We start from the raw sequence: 19,886 nt of genomic DNA, 5'->3' as shown, positions 1-19,886 counted from the left end.
CTATCTTCATGGAAGAGAACGTGTTGGCTAAGGCAGCTCTAACTGAGCTCTGATATAGACCAGGACTGAGAGAGAGAGAACACTGGGCAGGGTGACCAGGCAGATCAAGGAGGCATGATCACTATAGGCCCACTCCCTGTCCTGCTCTAACATCTTTTATTTCTACCTATCTCCCAGTAGATCTCTAAGATCCAAGGACAAACAATTTCTTTCTGTACACAAACCCGACTAAACTGCTGGAAAATCCCTATACTGCTATACGACTGCCAGAGCTTGGAACAAACTTCCCACAGATATTAGAGCAATCACCAACCTCTTCTCATTTGAAAATACTTTAAAGGAATAAAGCATGGCTGTGCTCCTGCTTTAACCCCACTGATACTATATCCGTCTCATACTACTACTTATTTTCTCACAACCCACAGGTGCAAGTCTCCTTCCCTTTACTCCCTGCTTCTTCCTCTTACCACCTGTTTATTCCTCTATCTACTATCTATAAAGGCCCACAGTCCTCTCTGTTATGTCAGTACTGCACTCCTGTCACCCCTCAATTACTTTCTTCATCTCACTCTAGCTCCCTTACTTATGCTCTTATATCTCTATCATACTTCAACCCTGTGTTCTCACTCCTCTCTCATCTTTTACCATGTTTTCTCTACATTATTTTTCAGTGATTGTCACTTTTTCAACATATATATTTTTTCTCTTAAAGTGTATTCTTTTTTAAAATAATGTATTATATTGTAATAGTTCCTACATGTAACTTAATATTTTCATTTTGTACTTGTTCAGGGTCATTTTATACTTGTAGTGTCTGACTTCTATAATAATTATTATATTTACTCATACAATGTATTAATCACTTTTGACGCTTTTCTCCCCAGGCCTCTGTTGAAAATGGGTTCCCCTAGACCCTGTCAGACTTTGCTGGTAATCAAATGAAAAAAAAAAAAATCATTAAATAAAAGTGTCATATTCATTAGTGATTTCATTGTAAGACATGCAGAAACAGCATGCATCAAGTTGACAAAGAACAGGTTGATAACTTGCTGTCTCTTGCAAGGATTTGTTAGGAATGTTGTTCAGACCCTTAGATCCCTGTACTGCCGCAGTACGACTACCTAACCATTTGCGGGTGAATGATCTTAGGCCTTCTAACTGAGGGAGAGGCAGAGAAACATTGCTGAGATCTCTGCTCATGTCCTCATTTAAGGCACGATCACGACACTGAGCAGCGTTCTACCCGCACCAAGAATGACGTTTAAATTCAAGGATAAAATAATTGGATCCAGTCATTGACTAGTAAACTAATATCATTCAGTGGGGATCCGTTATGTGTCTGTGTGAGATGAAATGATCAACAGAGCCTTCCTCCCCAGTGTTGCCAGGGATGGCCTGCATCTCTCATTTCTTTGTTATGGCATACTGGCTAAAACTTTTATTACTCCCATAATGCCTTTTATAAGTAGAATTCACCTGACAGACATTTCTACATGGCCACTTCCAATCCAGGTCATATCAGGGCAGCATTTCTGAAGAAGTCTAGCAATAAAATGTCTGAACTTGAAGTCTTCCATAACATCAAAGAAATCAGCATTAGTATAATCACATAAATTTGGTTCCAGCCTGGTGATAATATTCCCTCTGTTTCAAGGTAGAAGGCCTGCCATGGTTTCAGATGTAAGTGGTAAATAAACCTTTCAAGATAACTATTAGGAAATGCAAGGATTACTGTAAATTTAGAGTTGTAACCAATTGAAATTATAGTCATAAGGCATTTGAAACTGTATCTCTAGTCGCAAATTTGGATGTAGTTTCAGAAGGCAGGAATTCAGTAAGTACAAGAATAACATGTTTATGAGATGAAGATTACTTAAAGCTATACAGTATATTTAATTATAAATACTGATGTGGGAATTTTTCAGTCATTGCATGCTTATTTTTAATATTGCGGTTATAAAAGATGACTGCATTTGCAGAATGTTGCACAGTGGCATTAAAAAAAGATAAAGATAGAAAATAGAGAGGAAGTGAGAGAAACAGAGAAATGAGTGAACACTATAGAAATAACAATATAATAATGAAGCAATACAAACTCTTAAATAAATGTCCGAGTCATTAAATTTCATTTCTGGAAGGCATTTCTTGGCAGCTGCAAAGTTTCAGATATTGATGTTTGACTTCTTTTTATGCAGAGCTGAGATGGGAAATGCTTAGTTGTGATGGAAATACAGAAAACTGTGTAGTGAAAAGACCAATGATGCACAAACAGGGCTGCCTTGCTAGTCAGGTCACTGTTTATATTTCTGTATTATAGTATTTCAGTACCGAATATATTTCTTGAAATAGCTGCAACTAAATGCTGCTTAGTACTTCTTCCTAGTTGCTGAATGACTGCAAATTTTTACAGCTCAGTTATCACAGGACAATACCAAGATACTCTGTACTACTTAGCAACTATTGATTAGGTATTAAATTGTAACAGTGTATTTTGTTAGATCAAGTTGCAGATGGACAAAAGATGGACTGGTGTGTTCAGATAATTGACCACGTGCCTCTAGTTTGCTTTTAATAGAGTAAGTGAATCTGTTTTCCCTCACTTACACTAAAAGCAGTTTGCTGCACCGTGTACATTGTTAGCAAGATCACACACAGTGGAATAAAGGAATTCATATTTGTCATCTTTGCTGTATGATCTTGGAATAGGTATATTTAAAGTAGTGGGGGTGGTGGGTACAGTATGGCTTACCTTCCTATGAAAAATTATTGGATTTTTTTGTGTAATCTCATTTATTTGCTGAAGTGATTACCACATTAATGTCATATTTTTCATGTAGAAAGCAATAAGTAACCGGAAAACAGCAACTGCTGCTGCATGCATGTGACTGTCAATGGCCTGTGTGGATGCTGAATAATTACTTTTGCATGTTTTGTGGTTTTAATGAGCTTTCATTTAATAACAATTTTATAAAATAAATTAATTAACAAATTAAAATAAGCATTAACTTTACAAAATGTCAGTATTTACTTATCTGGTATTCTCATATATCTTTATCAAAAATTACTCAAATTCTTTTTCAACCTCATAAAAACTATATTAAGTTATCAGTTTATAAACTTTTCTAAAAAGGATTGCCCAATATTTATAAATGTGTAACTCATAAGAAATAGCAGTTGTTAGTGTGGAGTCTGCATGTCCTCCCCGCGGTCGAGTTACGTTTAAAGACATGCAGGTAGGTGCATGTGTGAATGAGTGTGCATTCTTTTAAGGTTGGGTGTCGGGCTGGCACCTCGGCACCATAAAAATCTACTGACAATTATTAGCAGACCGGAGTTCCACTATGGCGACCCCTAACTGGGAAAAGCAGAAAGACAAGATTCAAGAAGATGTTGTATTATTTTGCCAGTATTTGGTAATGGCTTTTCTAGCTTTAGGTAATGATGTGAACAGTAATGCTTATTGTGAGTTCTGAAGACATACAGAGAGTGTGTTAAATTAATTCATTGTCTTAAAAAGAAGGCATTAAAAAGAATTTATAATGCAGTTACTTTGCAATTATTATACCACAAGACTAAAAAATAATTGAGTTTGGTGCAAACCCATTAATAATTCATAATTATACAATGCATGGTCTCAATCTACCTTTAATAATGTACTGCATCTCCAACATTTTATTTTCCTGAGTTTCCTATATTTTGGTAATAAGGTGTAATGAAAGTGCTTTGAAGGAACTGAAAAGTTAAAAATATAATGAAGAGGTTGACATTCTGGTAGATTTCAATATTATTTTTTTTGTATAAATATTAGTGTGTTAATCATAGCTAATTTATATAATTTAGATACATATGCTCTTAACTTTATTTTCTGGAATAAAACTGAAAATAACATTTTAATAATTAATTTTAATAATTCAGGATGATTCCTTATTATTTATTATAATTTATTTAATTTTTCTTTTTGTAAGATGTATAATATTATGAATTAATACCCATTAATTTGACTCCAAATCATAAGTAAATAATAATAATTAATTAATTAAACTGACATATAAGAATGTTTTATTGTAACTTTATAATTTTATTTTCATCAGTGCCTTCTATAAATTGTGGTATGTGAGCTCTAAAGAATATTGAAAAAGTCTAATTTTGATTAAATTCTGAACACTTTTCTATAGTATTTATTTAGCATTTGTTTAAAAGGAAAGTCCAACTTGGAGCAAAACCAATTTTCAGCAGAGGCCTGGGGAGAAATGCTCCAAACACATGTTTTTGTAATGTGGGAAGAAACCAGAGCACCTAGAGGAAACCCACCAGAACACAGCGAGGACATGCAGACTCCACAAAGAAGGCACTCCACTAGAGAATCAAACGGGAGAATCTCTTGCTGTGAGGCAACAATGCTACCGCTGCACCACTCCGCCATTATTTACATAATTAGATCATCATCATCAACACTGTCATTATCATCAACCCCCATTTCCTATTTTCTACTTGGTGTCAGGGTATTACACTAACTGTCTTCATCTTTGTTGATTTGGTGCCATTCTTCTACCTTTCTTGATGGGCATTCTTGACTGTTTCAGGTTCATACAATCTATTCCATCTCTTTACTAGATGCTGTTGCTTCTTCTTGCTTATTCCCGTGTCTCCCAAATCTTCTTCATCAGAATGTCCTATGATTTCCTGCATACGTGTCCAAACTTCTGTCTGTTCTCTTTGACCTTCTCTGATTAGGAACTACTTTGGCTTCTGTTCTGGTATCCTTGTTTCTTCATCTGAGCTACAGTGCGCATCCTACTATTGTTCTCAAGTACTTTTGGTCACACTTGTGCTTTGTACACCTTATCGTTTAGCTTCTTTGGCATTCTTCTGTCACAGACTATCCCTGACACTGTGTGCCAGTTAACTGTAGCCACTCAGATTTCAACTTTCATGTCCACATTCACACATCATTTTCACCAATCATCCCTCCCAGAAAAATGAAACTGTTCTCCTGTCACATAATTTTCCCTTCCATCTCAATTTTTAGCTTCTACTGATTTCCCCATTTGCTGATATGACATATATATTGTCTGTGCTCAGTTTCATTCCATGTGCCTTCAGTTTTCTATTCCATTTTCCTGTCATTTGCTGATGTTCTTACTCAGAGTCTGCCTGTAATGCCATATCATCTGCATACAGCAACTTTGTTGATCTTTCCCCTCCACCCTATTTGCTAATGTAGTCCTTCACCAGTGTGAACAGCAGTGGGCTCAGAGCTGAACCCTGGTGAACACCCACTCCCACTGGGAGCACCTCTGTGAGATCAAACACTTTTCTTACTTGAACATTTGGTCTTTGTACATGGCTTGCACTACTTTTAATAATGTTTCTGGGACTTTGAACCACTGCAGGACTACCCAAATCAGCTTTCTTGCGCTTCTTCCAAATATGCAAATGTCCAGTTGGGCTCTTTCCTCATCTCCAGCTTCTTCGTAACTATCTGCCTCACTGCAAACATCGGGTCAGTTGTGTTGCATCCTGATCTGAATCTGAACTGCTCATCTCTCATCTTACTTTCTACTGCTGTGTGCATTCATTTATCAATCACCTCTCCAGAACTTTCATGCAGTGTGACAAGTGTTTGATACATCTATACTGCCCACAGTTGTGGATATTCCCTTTGTTGTTGTACACTGGCACTAGTATGCTTATTCTCCAATTACCTGGGATACACCTTTCTCTCCACACTGCTAGGAGTACACTCAGGAGCCATTTCTCCCCTATCTTACCTAGCATCTTTATCATATCTGTTGTGACCTTAACAGGTTGTGATGAAGTCAGTAAAGACAAAAGCAAATAAAAGGTTTTTATGCTAATATTCTGGTTGCTGGTGAATTAATCTGTTCTGAGTTGCCTTAGTGGATTTTGTATTTGGAGTGTTTTTAGTATTTTTTCCACTTTTTGGATGCTTTCTTTGTTGAATTACTCAGGGCTCTAGCTCCCCAAGAAAAGTTTTTATGTTAATATTCTGGTTGCTGGTGGATTATTGGCTCTGATGAACTGGTTCTGATGTGTTTGGAGCCATGAGTAATTCCTTGAACTGTTCTGTTTTCTCTGCAGTCAATTTCTAGGTCTTCAACCTGGTCTCTGTTAATCTTAGAGTCTTCTCTAACCACTGCTTGCAGATGATTGTGGCATCCAGTGGTTTATGCTGTGGGCTTTCTGTTTCACTGGGGATGACTTTGCAATCACTAATTCTACTCCAGTGCCCTTTCCTTACTAGGAGGAAGTCTACCTGAGCTGCATGTTGGCCACCGTTGTATGATGTCTTGTGACTGTCTCTTTCTAAACCATATATTGGCTACTATTAAGCCATTTGCCAGACAAAAGTCTAGAATGGCCTCTCCTTCTTTATTCCTGTTGCTCCACTCATGTAGACCCAGGCAGTTCTCTAATCCTGTTCTGACTGTTCCAATATATGCATTCTGGTCACTAATTCTGATGACATCCCTCACTATGTTCTGAAACATCTCCCTCACAACAATTCCCACACCATTTCTAGCCTGTCCTCCTCCTCAGTACCATGTGGCTTTTCTGCACTGTCCTACCACCTTGTCTCCTGTATACATAAAATGTCCAGCCTACTCCACACCATCATGTCATCCAATTCCAAACTGCATTCTGTCATTGAACATATATTAAGTGTAGCAATTCTTAGTTCAAGTTTGGCAGGTCAGTTGGTTTTATGTCCAGCATTTGCTCAACAGAGCTATCTCAGGTAACCCAGGTTGGGTAATTGGACACTGGCCAGCCAATAGCTTATTAACCCAGAGCTCCTTGGCTTTATGGCATGCACCCATTGGCCAATAGGGGTACATACACCCCTCCCACTGTTAGCATGGGTCCCTGACATAGGTCGGAGTAGGCCAGGTCCTGAACCCACTTATAACTATCATATACCTATGCCCATTTGACAACATTAGTCAACACAACTGAATCACCTAGAACCATATTTTACACTGAGTGGCTAGCCCTCCCATGGCATGCAGTCTATGATCCATGCTTACCTATCATGAGGATACTGTGCATCACAGTAGATTATCAAAGCAGTTTGTTTATAGGTTCATAGGTGTTTGCTAGGCTAATGACTACAAGGGCCTTTTTAAGCCTAGCCATGCATCCCAAATCTCTGACAAGTTCTGATACCCCTGATAAGTGTAGGCATGGGCCTGGGAGATTAACCATTTACATGTTACCTCTGTCCATTAGAGACATAGGTGCCAAACCAGGGATTAATTTCCAGTTTCCCATCCAATTGTCTAAGTTGCACTTGAATTGGGTTAGGGAGGAACTTTGCTTCACATGGATGGGGAACCTGTTCCATACACAGGGTAGTCTCTGAGATACATACCTATCTCTCCAGTAGGTCCTATTTATAGAACAGGCAAAGTTTAAGTATTTAGAATGGGTAATTCTGGTGCTGTTTGTTTTGTGGATATGCAGGAGGTCCATCAGAGTGGGGTCTGACAAAGCCCTGTATGCCAGAAATATAGATCTCTCCTCAAAAGCCTGTAGGAGACAGAATACACATACAGGGCTTTGAGGCAGTCTGCACAGGACATATTACTTACGCCCTGTATTATTTTAGTGAGGAACCTCTGTGGACATTCCAATTGTTGGATATGCCTGGTTAGGTACATACCAAAGGGAGCACTGTACTCAATGATAGGTCTGATAAACGCAAAATACTGTGGAACAATGACTTTCTTGGACTTAGATGCCATACCTTTGTTTATAAGTTGCACAACATAGAATAATTTCCTCACCGCTGTAGACACATGATGATCAAAGGCTAGATTACTATCTTTGAGTGTCCCTAAGTCCCTGACTACTGGATCGACTCTAAGGGGTGTGTTGTCAATGTGATAGTTACCAGGGATGGATGACTTCCCAATGGATACTATTATGCATTTCTTGGCATTTAGCTTTAGTCCATGGCTCTGACACCAGTTGTTTGTCTGTGTCAGCCACTCCTGGAGAACATTTGTGTCAGTGTGAGATTCAGTGACAGCTCCTAATTTACAACCATCTGCAAATTTAGTCAGCCAGAGAACACTGACATTGGCCTTGACTTCTGAGAAGTAAATGCCAAAAAGGAGCGGTCCAAGTACTGATCCATGAGGGACTCCACTTGGGACTGGCCTCTTTGTAGAGGTGGACTCCCTAATTCTAACTTACTGGATCCTGTCTGTGAGCCAGCTGGCTATCTATCAGGTGACATACAGGCTTGTACCTAACCTCTTGAGTTTGTCAACAATGCCCAAGTGGGGTATTGTGTCAAATGCCTTGGTCAGATCAAGGAAGGCAGTGTGAACGACTTTGCTCTCATCCATTGCTTTGGTGACCTTCTCAAAGAATTCCACCAGGTTAAGTAAGCATGATCTGCCCTTGACAAAGCCAAAGTGCGTTGGGTGCAGTATCTGGAGGTTTACTATATCTCTATTGATAATTCTTTCCATGGCTTTCCATATGAGACTAGTGAGATTTATGGGTCTGTAGTTTCCAAGGTCTGTTGATGGCCCGCCTTTGTGCAGAGGGATGATAGTTGCCTTTCTCCATTCATGAGGCATGAAGCCTGTTTGAAGTTTACAGTTAAATAGTAACTCCAGGGGCCCTGATAGGTCATGCTTCATGCTATTAAGAAGGCATCCTGGGATATTATCCAGACCCATTGATGCATGTTCTTGGTCTTAGACAGAGCATTAAGGACCTGTTCCCTAGTGATAGTAGGGGGAGTTATATTTGATCATATTTCCTGAGGGAATGTTGAGGGGTAAAGCTGGAGCTGAATTCATCAGCCAAGGGGTTTGCTATATCTTCTGGCTCAGTACAGATGGCTCCATTTACAATGAGCTCTGCACACAATTGTGTATTGCCTTTGAGGTTGCGGACATAGCTAAATAATACTATGTGGTTGTCCTTGGTATGAGAAGCCAAACTTACCTCAAATTTGGCTTTGGTAGACTTTATTTGCACTCTGAATTGTTTGTTTAGTTTGATGAGAGTGCTTTTATCCTGCTGGGTGCTGCACCTCCTAAATTTTGCCATGATTTTCTTCCTTCTGTTATACAGCCACTTTATTTTGTTTTTCCACAATAGTGGCTTGCTTTTTGAGTTAGTTCAGTTCTTCTTCATGATGGGTGCAGCTGCCTCTATGCAGCTATTAACATGCTTGTACAGGGTTTCTGTGAACAGTTCTGCATTGGCAGAAGTGTTCTCAGGGTTTATGGGGGCTTGAAATGTTGCCAGGTTCTCACTTAATAGCAGGAGGCTAGCCTTAGAATAGTTCCTGAATATTCCAGGTTTAGCTGGGGGTCCTGGTTTTATTTTAAAAATCTCATAAAACTGGTCTAAGGTATTTTCCAGCAATAGAAGACCATAGTATGTGCCCTTGATCAGGAGAAGACAATCATCAATTAATAGTAATTTTTTTTTATTTTTGTCCACCACACTTAAGTCAGTCAAGCTGGTGTCTTTGCAGCAGAGTGAGGGGGCAGAGAACAGCCTTGCTTGGTGTAGTGGGCTAAAAGGAAGGAGGATGGAAGTAGGGAACCTATTATTATCTTTACCTGCAGAGTATGAGTTCTCTGCAAGTCTGAATGCAGTAAGGATCCCAACTCTATCACTACAATAAAGGGTGACCAATAACTGCTATATCAGGATACTGAGCAAACTTTTTAAGCTACACTAATGTCAAAAAACCCTTTACATGGTTTGCAGTTGAACAGCTTTTACAAAGCCAGTTAGTTTAGATGGATTAAATCATTCAGCTCAGGCTACATAAAGTCAGTACCTTGACATGTATTTTTTACTTCCATACTATTAAAGAGATTGGCCTACACTTTTCAGCCTTTTCTTTTTTTTTGGTCTTTAATTGACTTTGGGAGAACAACAGAAATGAACTTGGTAATGGAAGGAGAAGGGGACTGACAGGAGGACATTAATTGATATAATTTACACAGGGCTTATTCAAATTCTTCAGCCAAGAGTTTGTGTAAGCATTTAACATACCTCTCAACTGTACAGATTTTTGCAGAATGTCCAGATTTTTGCTTCATATTTTTGTTCCATTTTCATAAAATTGTAGTTTTCTAGCAAATCATTAAAAAAATATTGAAGATTTAAGTAAGAAAATAATGGCAGAGTTTGAATTTCAGACTTCATACCCTTCAGAAAATTCATGCTAATGCATGATCTGTTGATCTGTTATTCTATCTACTTTCTGTTTGTAAGAACAATATTTAAAAATTGTCCCTATTTTGGGCCTATGTACCCCCGTTATTTATGGCTTTGTCCAGATTAGTGAGACCAGCTATGTTATATGGGTTGGAGACAGTGGCATTGACAAAAAGGCAGGAGTCAGAGCTTGACGTGGCAGAGTTGAAGATGTTAAGATTTGCACTGGGTGTGACGAGGATGGACAGGATTAGGAATAAGTATATTAGAGGGTCAGCCCAGGTTGGAAGGTTTGAAGACAAAGCCAGAGAGGTAAGATTACGTTGGTTTGGACATGTGCTGAGGAGGGATGCAGAGTATATTGGGAAAAAGATGCTAAGGATGAAGCTGCCAGGTAACAGGAAATGAGGAAGGCCTAAGATAAGGTTTGTGGATGTGGTGAGAGAGGACATGCAGGTGGTTGGTGTGACAGAGCAAGATGCAGAGGACAGGAAGACATGGAAACAGTTGATCTGCTGTGGTGACCCCTGACAGGAGCAGCTGAAAGAAGAAGAAGAAGAAGTAGAAGAAGTCCAAATTTCTTGCTCTAAGAGATTGAGAGGTATGGTAAACAAGCTGTAAAATGATCCAGCCCTGGAGCTTTCTTTGAGAGCATAGCTTCAATATCTGTCTGTGTCTCTTTTACTATAAGACTGGTTTGTCTACCTGCTTAGATGTAGGTCAGACAAAGACTTAACAAACTCCTTGCAATGAGTCCTATACCCACGGTTGTCATTACTGTAATCAGCATATACCGCCTCATAAAATAAAGAAAGACATCGCTTGATCACTGGCTGGCTTTTATGAGGCCCAGTGAAGGCAAGAATATTATTTTGAGGTCTGTTGGCTTTATTTTGAATACAAATAGCTTATCTGAACAGATTCCTATGGCTTGAGGCTGCAGAGTTGCATGTCCTAAAAACAGCTTACTTTTGTTATGTGAGGCTGACTTTAGCTATTTCATCTTGGCAGCTTTTTACTCTACAATATACTGAGTATCCTTGAAATCTTACCCCTACACTTTTTGGTGGTTTACTATTGTTTCTTCGAATGGCAAAACATTTGCTGTTTGAAAAAACAAATGGTAAAACCGAAAATGAAATAACCCAACGTTTACAATGTCGAACCAAATGCTCGATGTATTTGGTTCGACATTGTTGCCGAAACCACCACGTGTTAGCCGTATAGGAGCTGATGTAAATCAGACTCCTATATGACATATTACGTTTTTGCAGGGAGGCAAACTCCCCACACCCCCCTACTTATATATTCTAAATCCGAGATCACACTACAGTGGGGATGTGGATGAATTTCCAATCCCGACTGTACCGCAGTCTCTATGCAGATAGTCGAATAACATTTATGTGAATGCTGTACTGCATTCGCATAAATGTTATTCGGCTATCTGGTTGAAAAACATTTGTGCGCTCGACATTCTGATGTTTGGCACACTGCAGCCAACAGAATCTCATTCGCACAAATGTATGTAAACCCTTTTTGGCTGCTCCTTCCACTCTCAAGGTTAAATCTTTGATGTGAAGTCCATATCTGATGTATAGCCTTGCCTTCATAGCACTGCAAATTCCATTAAAAGATACTCATAAAATTACTGCTGGCATACTTTTAAATGGGTAAATTTCTATATAGTGTGCTGTATACTACTTAAACTCAGCATAGTTCATAGACCTCGATCAACAGAAGATCAACCCTTTATGAGGGCTCATGCTATCCTCCCCAGGGTGAATTTCTAAACAGACCCCATCAACTATGTTTTTATGTTTGTATTTATGTATGTGTTTATTTACTTAGCTTTGTTTGTTTACCGGGAAAGTCCAACTAGGCAAGGCCCATTTTCAGCTAAGGCCTGGAAGCATGATTACCCTTGTCAGAGCCCCCCCCCCCATATTTATGTATAATACTAGTAACAACCAAAATGTAGATGTAATTAGCAGTTGCAATGACAAAAAAAAAGAGTACACCCTCACCCATACAGAAATGGTATACAGATAATCCCAGCAACACAAGTAGAAACCGCACTCTCCAAAGCTAAGAATACAGCATCCATGGGACCAGATGACATCCCAGGCTGTGTACTACATGAACTACAAAATGAACTGGCACCTCACCTAAGTGTCATGTTTAATCATAGCCTCACCTCAGGCTTCGTGCCCACTGAGTGGCGCACAGCTACAGTTATCCCGCTTTACAAGGGAGGATCCACCTTGGATCCCGGGAACTACCGTCCCATCAGTCTGACAAGCCTGATTTGAAAGGGCATGGAACGCATTATCATGGAACTTATAAACAAAGACATTGGCAACCTTCAAACACTTGACCCCACCCAGTTTGGGTTTTTGAAGGGCCGATCTTGTCTCCTGAATCTGATTGACTTCTTCGAATCAGTCTCCAGAGCTGTGGACGAGGGTAAGGCAGTCCACACAGCCTATCTGGACCTCACCAAGGCCTTTGACACCATCCCCCACTCTGGAATCATAGATAAAGGCATAAATCTCTACGTCACTCGATGGGTTGCTAACTGGCTTACTGACAGAACCCAGACAATAAAATTAGCCATCTCCAAATCCAGCTCCAGACAAGTGACAAGTGGAGTACCTCAGGGTTCAGTTCTGGGACCGCTCTTGTTTGGCATCTACTTCTCTGAAGTACAGGCCAACACTAAGGGACTCTGGCTAACAAAGTTTGCAGATGACTGCAAAGTGGGAGCCATTATTGAATCCCCAAATGATGTGGATATTCTACAAAAGGGCTTTACAGAAACAGATGCCTGGTGCCAGAGCCATGGGCTCAAGCTTAATGCCAAGAAATGTATAGTTATCCCCTTTGGAAAAAAACATGTATCCATGAATTACCACATAGGTGGCAGGACACTAAATATTGAAAGTGTGATGAGAGGCTTTGGGACACAGGTGGACAGTGGTCTCACTTTTGATAACCACATTGCCACAACAGTCAGGAAATCCTTCTATGTGGCACACCTCATCACTAAGGGCTTTTCATCCAGAAAAAAGGAGGTCATTGTCCCACTGTACTCATCCCTCATTACACCCATTATAGAGTATAATGCCCCATTTGGTATGTACCTCACAAGACATCCGCAACAGCTTGAAAGGCCACAGAAATACCTCACTAAAAGAATCACAGGCCTAAAGCAGATGCCATATACTGACCGTCTAAAAAAACTCCAGCTATACTCTGTGAAATATCGTCTACTCAGAGGCGATCTCTGCTTAACGTACAAGGCCATGTCAAACCCTGAGCTGTTGGACATGCTCCACTTAAAGAAATCCCAATCCCTCAGAGCCACATGCTCCAGGGAATTAAACCTTGTCATCAGAATGAACAAAACATGCTGGAGGGATAGGTTCCTGACCCAGAGCCTCCCTATACTCTGGAATAGACTGCCCATACATATCAAGCAGAGTGCCTCTTTGGCCCTCTTCAAAAGGAACCTTGATGATTGAATGGGAGATAGGAAATTCACCCCGGGGATCATATCAGTCGCCCTGCTAGACAGGGGCCTGGAGAAGTAAATATTGTGGGAAGAAATATCCAGGGAATTGTTATGGCTAGGCTTGCATAGGCCCTAGGGCCGATAGCCTAGTACCTACCTATGAGCCTATGAACCTATGTAGACAGTTGTGTGAAAATTATTACATCCTGATGGATGTAGACCTTGATTTGACTAATGATACAATATTACAAAAATATTTCTCCATTTAAAGTACTATAGAAAGTAAGGGAGGAGGTGGAATCTCTAGACAGAATGTGGCAGGATGACTCATTGAAGAAAGAAGAGGCAAAGCAACAGGAGCATGATTCACCTATTTAATATAATGATGGGGTGAGCAAGTCTGTGTCATGGAGGGGCAGCGTGGACTATAAGTATTTGTTGGGAAGAATGAAAGGAATTTGTTTTCTTTTGAAATGCAAAGTTAAGTTGACAAATATTTTGGTTAGTTGCATGTATTACTGTCTAAACACATTTCATACATATTTTGCCTTCCTGGTCTCTTTGGACTTAAAGTACATATTCAAATGAAATAACATAATAATTCAAAGAGTTACTTATAGAGCAAAAACTATCTAGTGAAATTTGTGATGCAATCAAGTTAAAGAGGTAATCTAGAAAGAGACACAGTGACATTTTACTGTGTTACTAACAAAGTACATCCAGTAGTCTCATCAATACTACATCATTACTGTGTAGATATGACACAACTGTGCACATATGTACATTGCACATAGGTAGTCTAATCAATACTATATCATTACTGTGTAGATATGACACAACCCTGCACATATGTACATTGCACACAGGTAGCCTCATCAATACTACATCATTACTGTGTAGATATGACACCACCCTGTATATATGTACATTGCACACAGGTAGTCTCATCAATACATCATTACTGTGTGGATTTGACAAAACCCTGCACATATGTACATTGAACACAGGTAGTCTCATCAATACTACATCATTATTGTGTGGATGTGACACAACCCTGTATGTATGTACATTGAACACAGGTACTCTCATCAATACTACATCATTATTGTGTAGATATAACATAACCCTGCACATGTGTACATTGCACACAGGTAGTCTCATCAATGATACATAATTAACTGTGTGGATGTGACACAACCCTGCATATATGTACATTGCACACAGGTAGCCTCATCAATACATCATTACTGTGTGGATGTGACACAACCCTGCACATATGTACATTGCACAGAGGTAGTCTCATCAATACTACATCATTACTGAGTAGATATGACACAACCCTTCATATGTACATTGCACACAGGTAGTCTCATCAATACTACATTATTACTGTGTAAATATGACACAACTCCTGTACATATGTACATTGAACACAGTGTATGTAATAACATGATGACATAGTATAGCCACTATAACTGTTAGTGCAGCTCTGTACCACTTCTGGGTTAACTATAGTGACGTACATATCATTACTGTGTAGATATGACAGAACCCTGCACGTATGTACATTGCACACAGGTAGTCTCATCCATACTACATCATTATTGTGTAGATATAACACAACTCTACTCATATGTAAATTGCGCACAGGTAGTCTCATCAATACTACATCCTTACTGTGTAGATATGACACAACCCTGCACATATGTACAATGTACACAGGTAGGTCTCATCAATACTACATCATTACTGTGTAGACATAACGTAACCCTGCACATATGTACATTGCACACAGGTAGTCTCATCAATACTACATTATTACTGTGTCGATATGACACAACTCCTGCACATATTTACATTGAACACAGTGTATGTAATAACATGCTGACATAGTATAGCCACTATAACTGTTAGTGCAGCTCTGTACCACTTCTGGGTTAACTATAGTGACATACATATCATTACTGTGTAGATATGACACAAGCCTGCACATATTTATATTGCACACAGGTAGTCCCATCAATGCTATATCATTAACTGTATAGATATGACACAACCCTGCACATATGTACAATGTACACAGGTAGGTATCATCAAGACTACATCATTACTGTGTAGATGTGACACAACCCTGCACATATGTACATTGCACACAGGTAGTCTCATCAATACTAAATCATTACTCTGTAGATGTGACACAACCCTGCACATATGTACATTGTACACAGGTTTCATCAATACTAATTCATTACTCTGTAGATGTGACACAACCCTGCACATATGTACATTGTACACAGGTAGTCTCATCAAGACTACATCATTACTGTGTAGATATGACACATCCCTTCACATATGTACATTGTACACAGGTAGGTCTCATTAATACTACATCATTATTGTGTAGATGTGACACAACCCTGCACATATGTACATTGCACACAGGTAGTCTCATCAATACATCATTACTGTGTAGATATGACACAACCCTACACATATGTACATTGTACACCGGTAGTCGCATCAATACATCATTACTGTGTGCATGTGACACAACACTACACATATGTACATTGCACAGAGGTAGTCTCATCAATATTACATCATTACTGTGTAGATGTGACACAACCACTGCATATGTACATTGCACACAGGGAGTCTCATCAACACTACATCATTACTGTGTAGATATGACACAGCCTTGCACATATGTACATTGAACACAGGTAGTCTCATCACTTCTACATCATTACTGTGTGGATGTGACACAACCCTGCACATATGTACATTGCACACAGGTGGTCTCATCAATACTACATCATTACTGTGTGGATGTGACACAACCCTGCACATATGTACTTTGACCACAGGTAGTCTCATCAATACTACATCATTACCGTGTGTATGTGACACAACCATGCCCATATGTACATTGCACAGGGGTAGTCTCATCAATACTACATAATTACTAAGTAGATATGACACAACCCTGCATATGTACATTGCACACAGGTAGTCTCATCAATACTACATTACTACTGTGTAGATATGACACAACCCCTGCACATATGTACATTGAACACAGTGTATGTAATAACATGCTGACATAGTATAGCCACTATAACTGTTAGTGCAGCTCTGTACCACTTCTGGGTTAACTATAGTGATGTACATATCATTACTGTGTAGATATGCCACAACCCTGCACGTATGTGCATTGCACACAAGTAGTCTCATCAATACTACATCATTAACTTTGTAGATATGACACAACCCTGCACATATGTACAATGTACACATGTAGGTCTCATCAATACTACATCATTATTGTGTAGATATAACACAACTCTACACATATGTACATTGCACACAGGTAGTCTCATCAATACTACATCATTAACTTTGTAGATATGACACAACCCTGCACATATGTACAATGTACAGATGTAGGTCTCATCAATACTACATCATTACTGTGTAGATGTAACATAACCCTGCACATATGTACATTGCACACAGGTAGTCTCATCAATACTACATCATTACTGTGTAGATATGTCACAACCCTGCATATATGTACATTGCACACAGGTAGTCTCATCAATACATCATTACTGTGTGGATGTGACACAACCCTGCACATATGTACATTGCACATAGGTAGTCTCATCAATACTACATCATTATTGTGTAGATATAACACAAACCTGCACATATGTACATTGCACACAGGTAGTCTCATCAATGCTGCATCATTAACTGTGTAGATATGACACAACCCTGCACATATGTACAATTTACACAGGTAGGTCTCATCAATACTACATCATTACTGTGTAGATGTGACACAACCCTGCACATATGTACATTGCACACAGGTGGTCTCATCAATACTACATCATTACTGTGTAGATATGACTCAACCCTGCATATATGTACATTGCACACAGGTAGTCTCATCAATACATCATTACTGTGTGGATTTGACACAACCCTGCACATATGTACATTGAACACAGGTAGTCCCATCAATACTGCATCATTACTGAGTAGATATGACACAACCCCTGCACATATGAACATTAAACACAGTGTATGTAATAACATGCTGACATAGTATAGCCACTATAACTGTTAGTGCAGCTCTGTACCACTTCTGGGTTAACTATAGTGATGTACATATCATTACTGTGTAGTTATGACACAACCCTGCACGTATGTACATTGCACACAGGTAGTCTCATCAATACTACATCATTATTGTTTAGATATAACACAACCCTACACAAATGTGCATTACACACAGGTAGTCTCATCAATACTACATCATTACCATGTAGATATGACACAACCCTGCACATATGTACATTGCACACAGGTAGTCTCCTCAATGTTACATCATTAACTGTGTAGATATGACACAACCCTGCACATATGTACAATGTACACAGGTAGGTCTCATCAATACTACATCATTACTGTGTAGATGTGACACAAACCTGCATATATGTACATTGCACACAGGTAGTCTCATCAATGCATCATTACTTTGTAGATATGACACAACCCTACACATATGTACATTGCACACAGGTATGTCTCATCAATACTACATCATTACTGTTTATATGTGACACAACTCTGCACATATGCACATTGTACACAGGTAGTCTCATCAAGACTACATCATTACTGTGTAGATATGACACAACCCTGCACTAATGTACATTGTACACAGGCAGTCTCATCAATACTGCATTGTTATTGTTTATATGTGACACAACCCTGCACATATGTACATTGTACACAATGTGTGTAATAACATTTTGATATAATATAGCCACTATAACTGTTAATGATGCAGCTTTGTGCATACTGCTGTGAGTAAGCCTCTCAAGTTTCTTGCATGCTGCTGTGAGTAGGCCTGTCAGTTCTGTGCATCTTGCTGTGAGTAAGCCTCTTAAGTTCCATGCATGCTGCTGTGAGTAGGCCTCTTAAGTTCTGTTCATCCTACTGTGAATAGACCATTTAGTGTTGTACCTCTCCAAACAGTTTGAACATTGTTCTCACCTAATGCAGAAGCAAGTGTGATACTGTTTGCTTTAGCAGTACTTTGGACTCCCTGTATACCTTGTAAACTATTAGCATGGATGAGTGACAGTAGTGCACCTATGTGTGCCTTAATAATAGTGGCCTCTGTTCTCATCCTTTGCATGTTCTATTAAAATGAAGGATGCAGAAATCTGCACTACTGACTGCCCCTGCTACCAGAATGCATCCCTTCAAATACTTTCTGTGCTATGAAAATGTAGTGTGCAACAGTTGTGTACCCTAAATGCTGCCGTATACATCCTAGTATTTTGTATTCTATTTCTTTGTAAGTCACACACTGATCACCTGCTGTGCTGTAGGATACCCACAGCTTTCCTGATGTGTATTTTCTTTCAAGGCCATACTCCAGTGGAGCATCATGCATCCTTTTTGTAGGGTGCAGAGTGCAGTTATGTTGTGATCATATACTTTGCTTCAACATTAAATCATAGTTCTTAGATGCAGAACTTAGCTGACTGAATGAATTATGACCACGGAGCCCTAATGTGATTTGTTTGCTGATTGTTCACTGCGTACAGAGCTTTGAAAAACAGACTCAAAGTTGAGAAAAAGATGGTTATGTATTTTTGAATATCACACTTTTCAGTGGTAGGTGCAAGTCTCAATCTGCAGAATGTTTCATACATATGCAGATGGGACTCTGAATGCCATACTTAGTTACCATAAACAAAAAGCTATGGGAATTATTTTTCTCTAAATATTTCTGCTTCATTCATAAATAGAGCAGCCTCCCAGAATAATCAGTTTCTAAATGGAGAACTTCCTTTAAGTATATTCAAATAGCAGTAACTGTATAAATAAAGTACTTTCAAAACAGTTAATATTCACACACACACACACACACACACACACACACACACACATACAGTCTCTTTGAAGAACTGCTTCCTTTTTCTCAACTGACTCCAAAAAAAAAAACACTGAGAGAAAATATTGCTTGTTACTGTTTCTTGCATTATCAAACACCACGTTACCAAGTAAGACCTGGTGAAGCAGAGCTAAATAATTATTATCAGCTGGGCAGTCAATTTTCTGGATTCAAAGATGG

The 19,886-nt window shown here is 39.2% G+C and overlaps 2 protein-coding genes across 3 annotated transcripts in view; both read right to left on the bottom strand.

Annotated features, from left to right (window-relative positions):
- LOC122797953 overlaps positions 1-4,689 on the bottom strand; it is a 271,287-nt gene extending 266,598 nt beyond the window's left edge. Inside the window, exon 1 of the mRNA XM_044066474.1 lies at positions 4,553-4,689. Within this exon, the coding sequence (XP_043922409.1) occupies positions 4,553-4,689 (137 nt within the window). The remainder of the gene's footprint in view (positions 1-4,552) is intronic.
- LOC122798822 (ubiquitin carboxyl-terminal hydrolase 47-like) overlaps positions 1-19,886 on the bottom strand; it is an 831,248-nt gene that overhangs the window by 48,010 nt on the left and 763,352 nt on the right. The window lies entirely within an intron of this gene.

The sequence above is a fragment of the Protopterus annectens genome, chromosome 3.part1 (assembly GCF_019279795.1).
Source record: "Protopterus annectens isolate FY-2018-M chromosome 3.part1, PAN1.0, whole genome shotgun sequence".
Classification (NCBI taxonomy): Eukaryota; Metazoa; Chordata; order Ceratodontiformes; family Protopteridae; genus Protopterus; species Protopterus annectens.
Note: the sequence above shows the minus strand (reverse complement) of the source record. Positions and strands in the feature narration are given on the sequence as shown.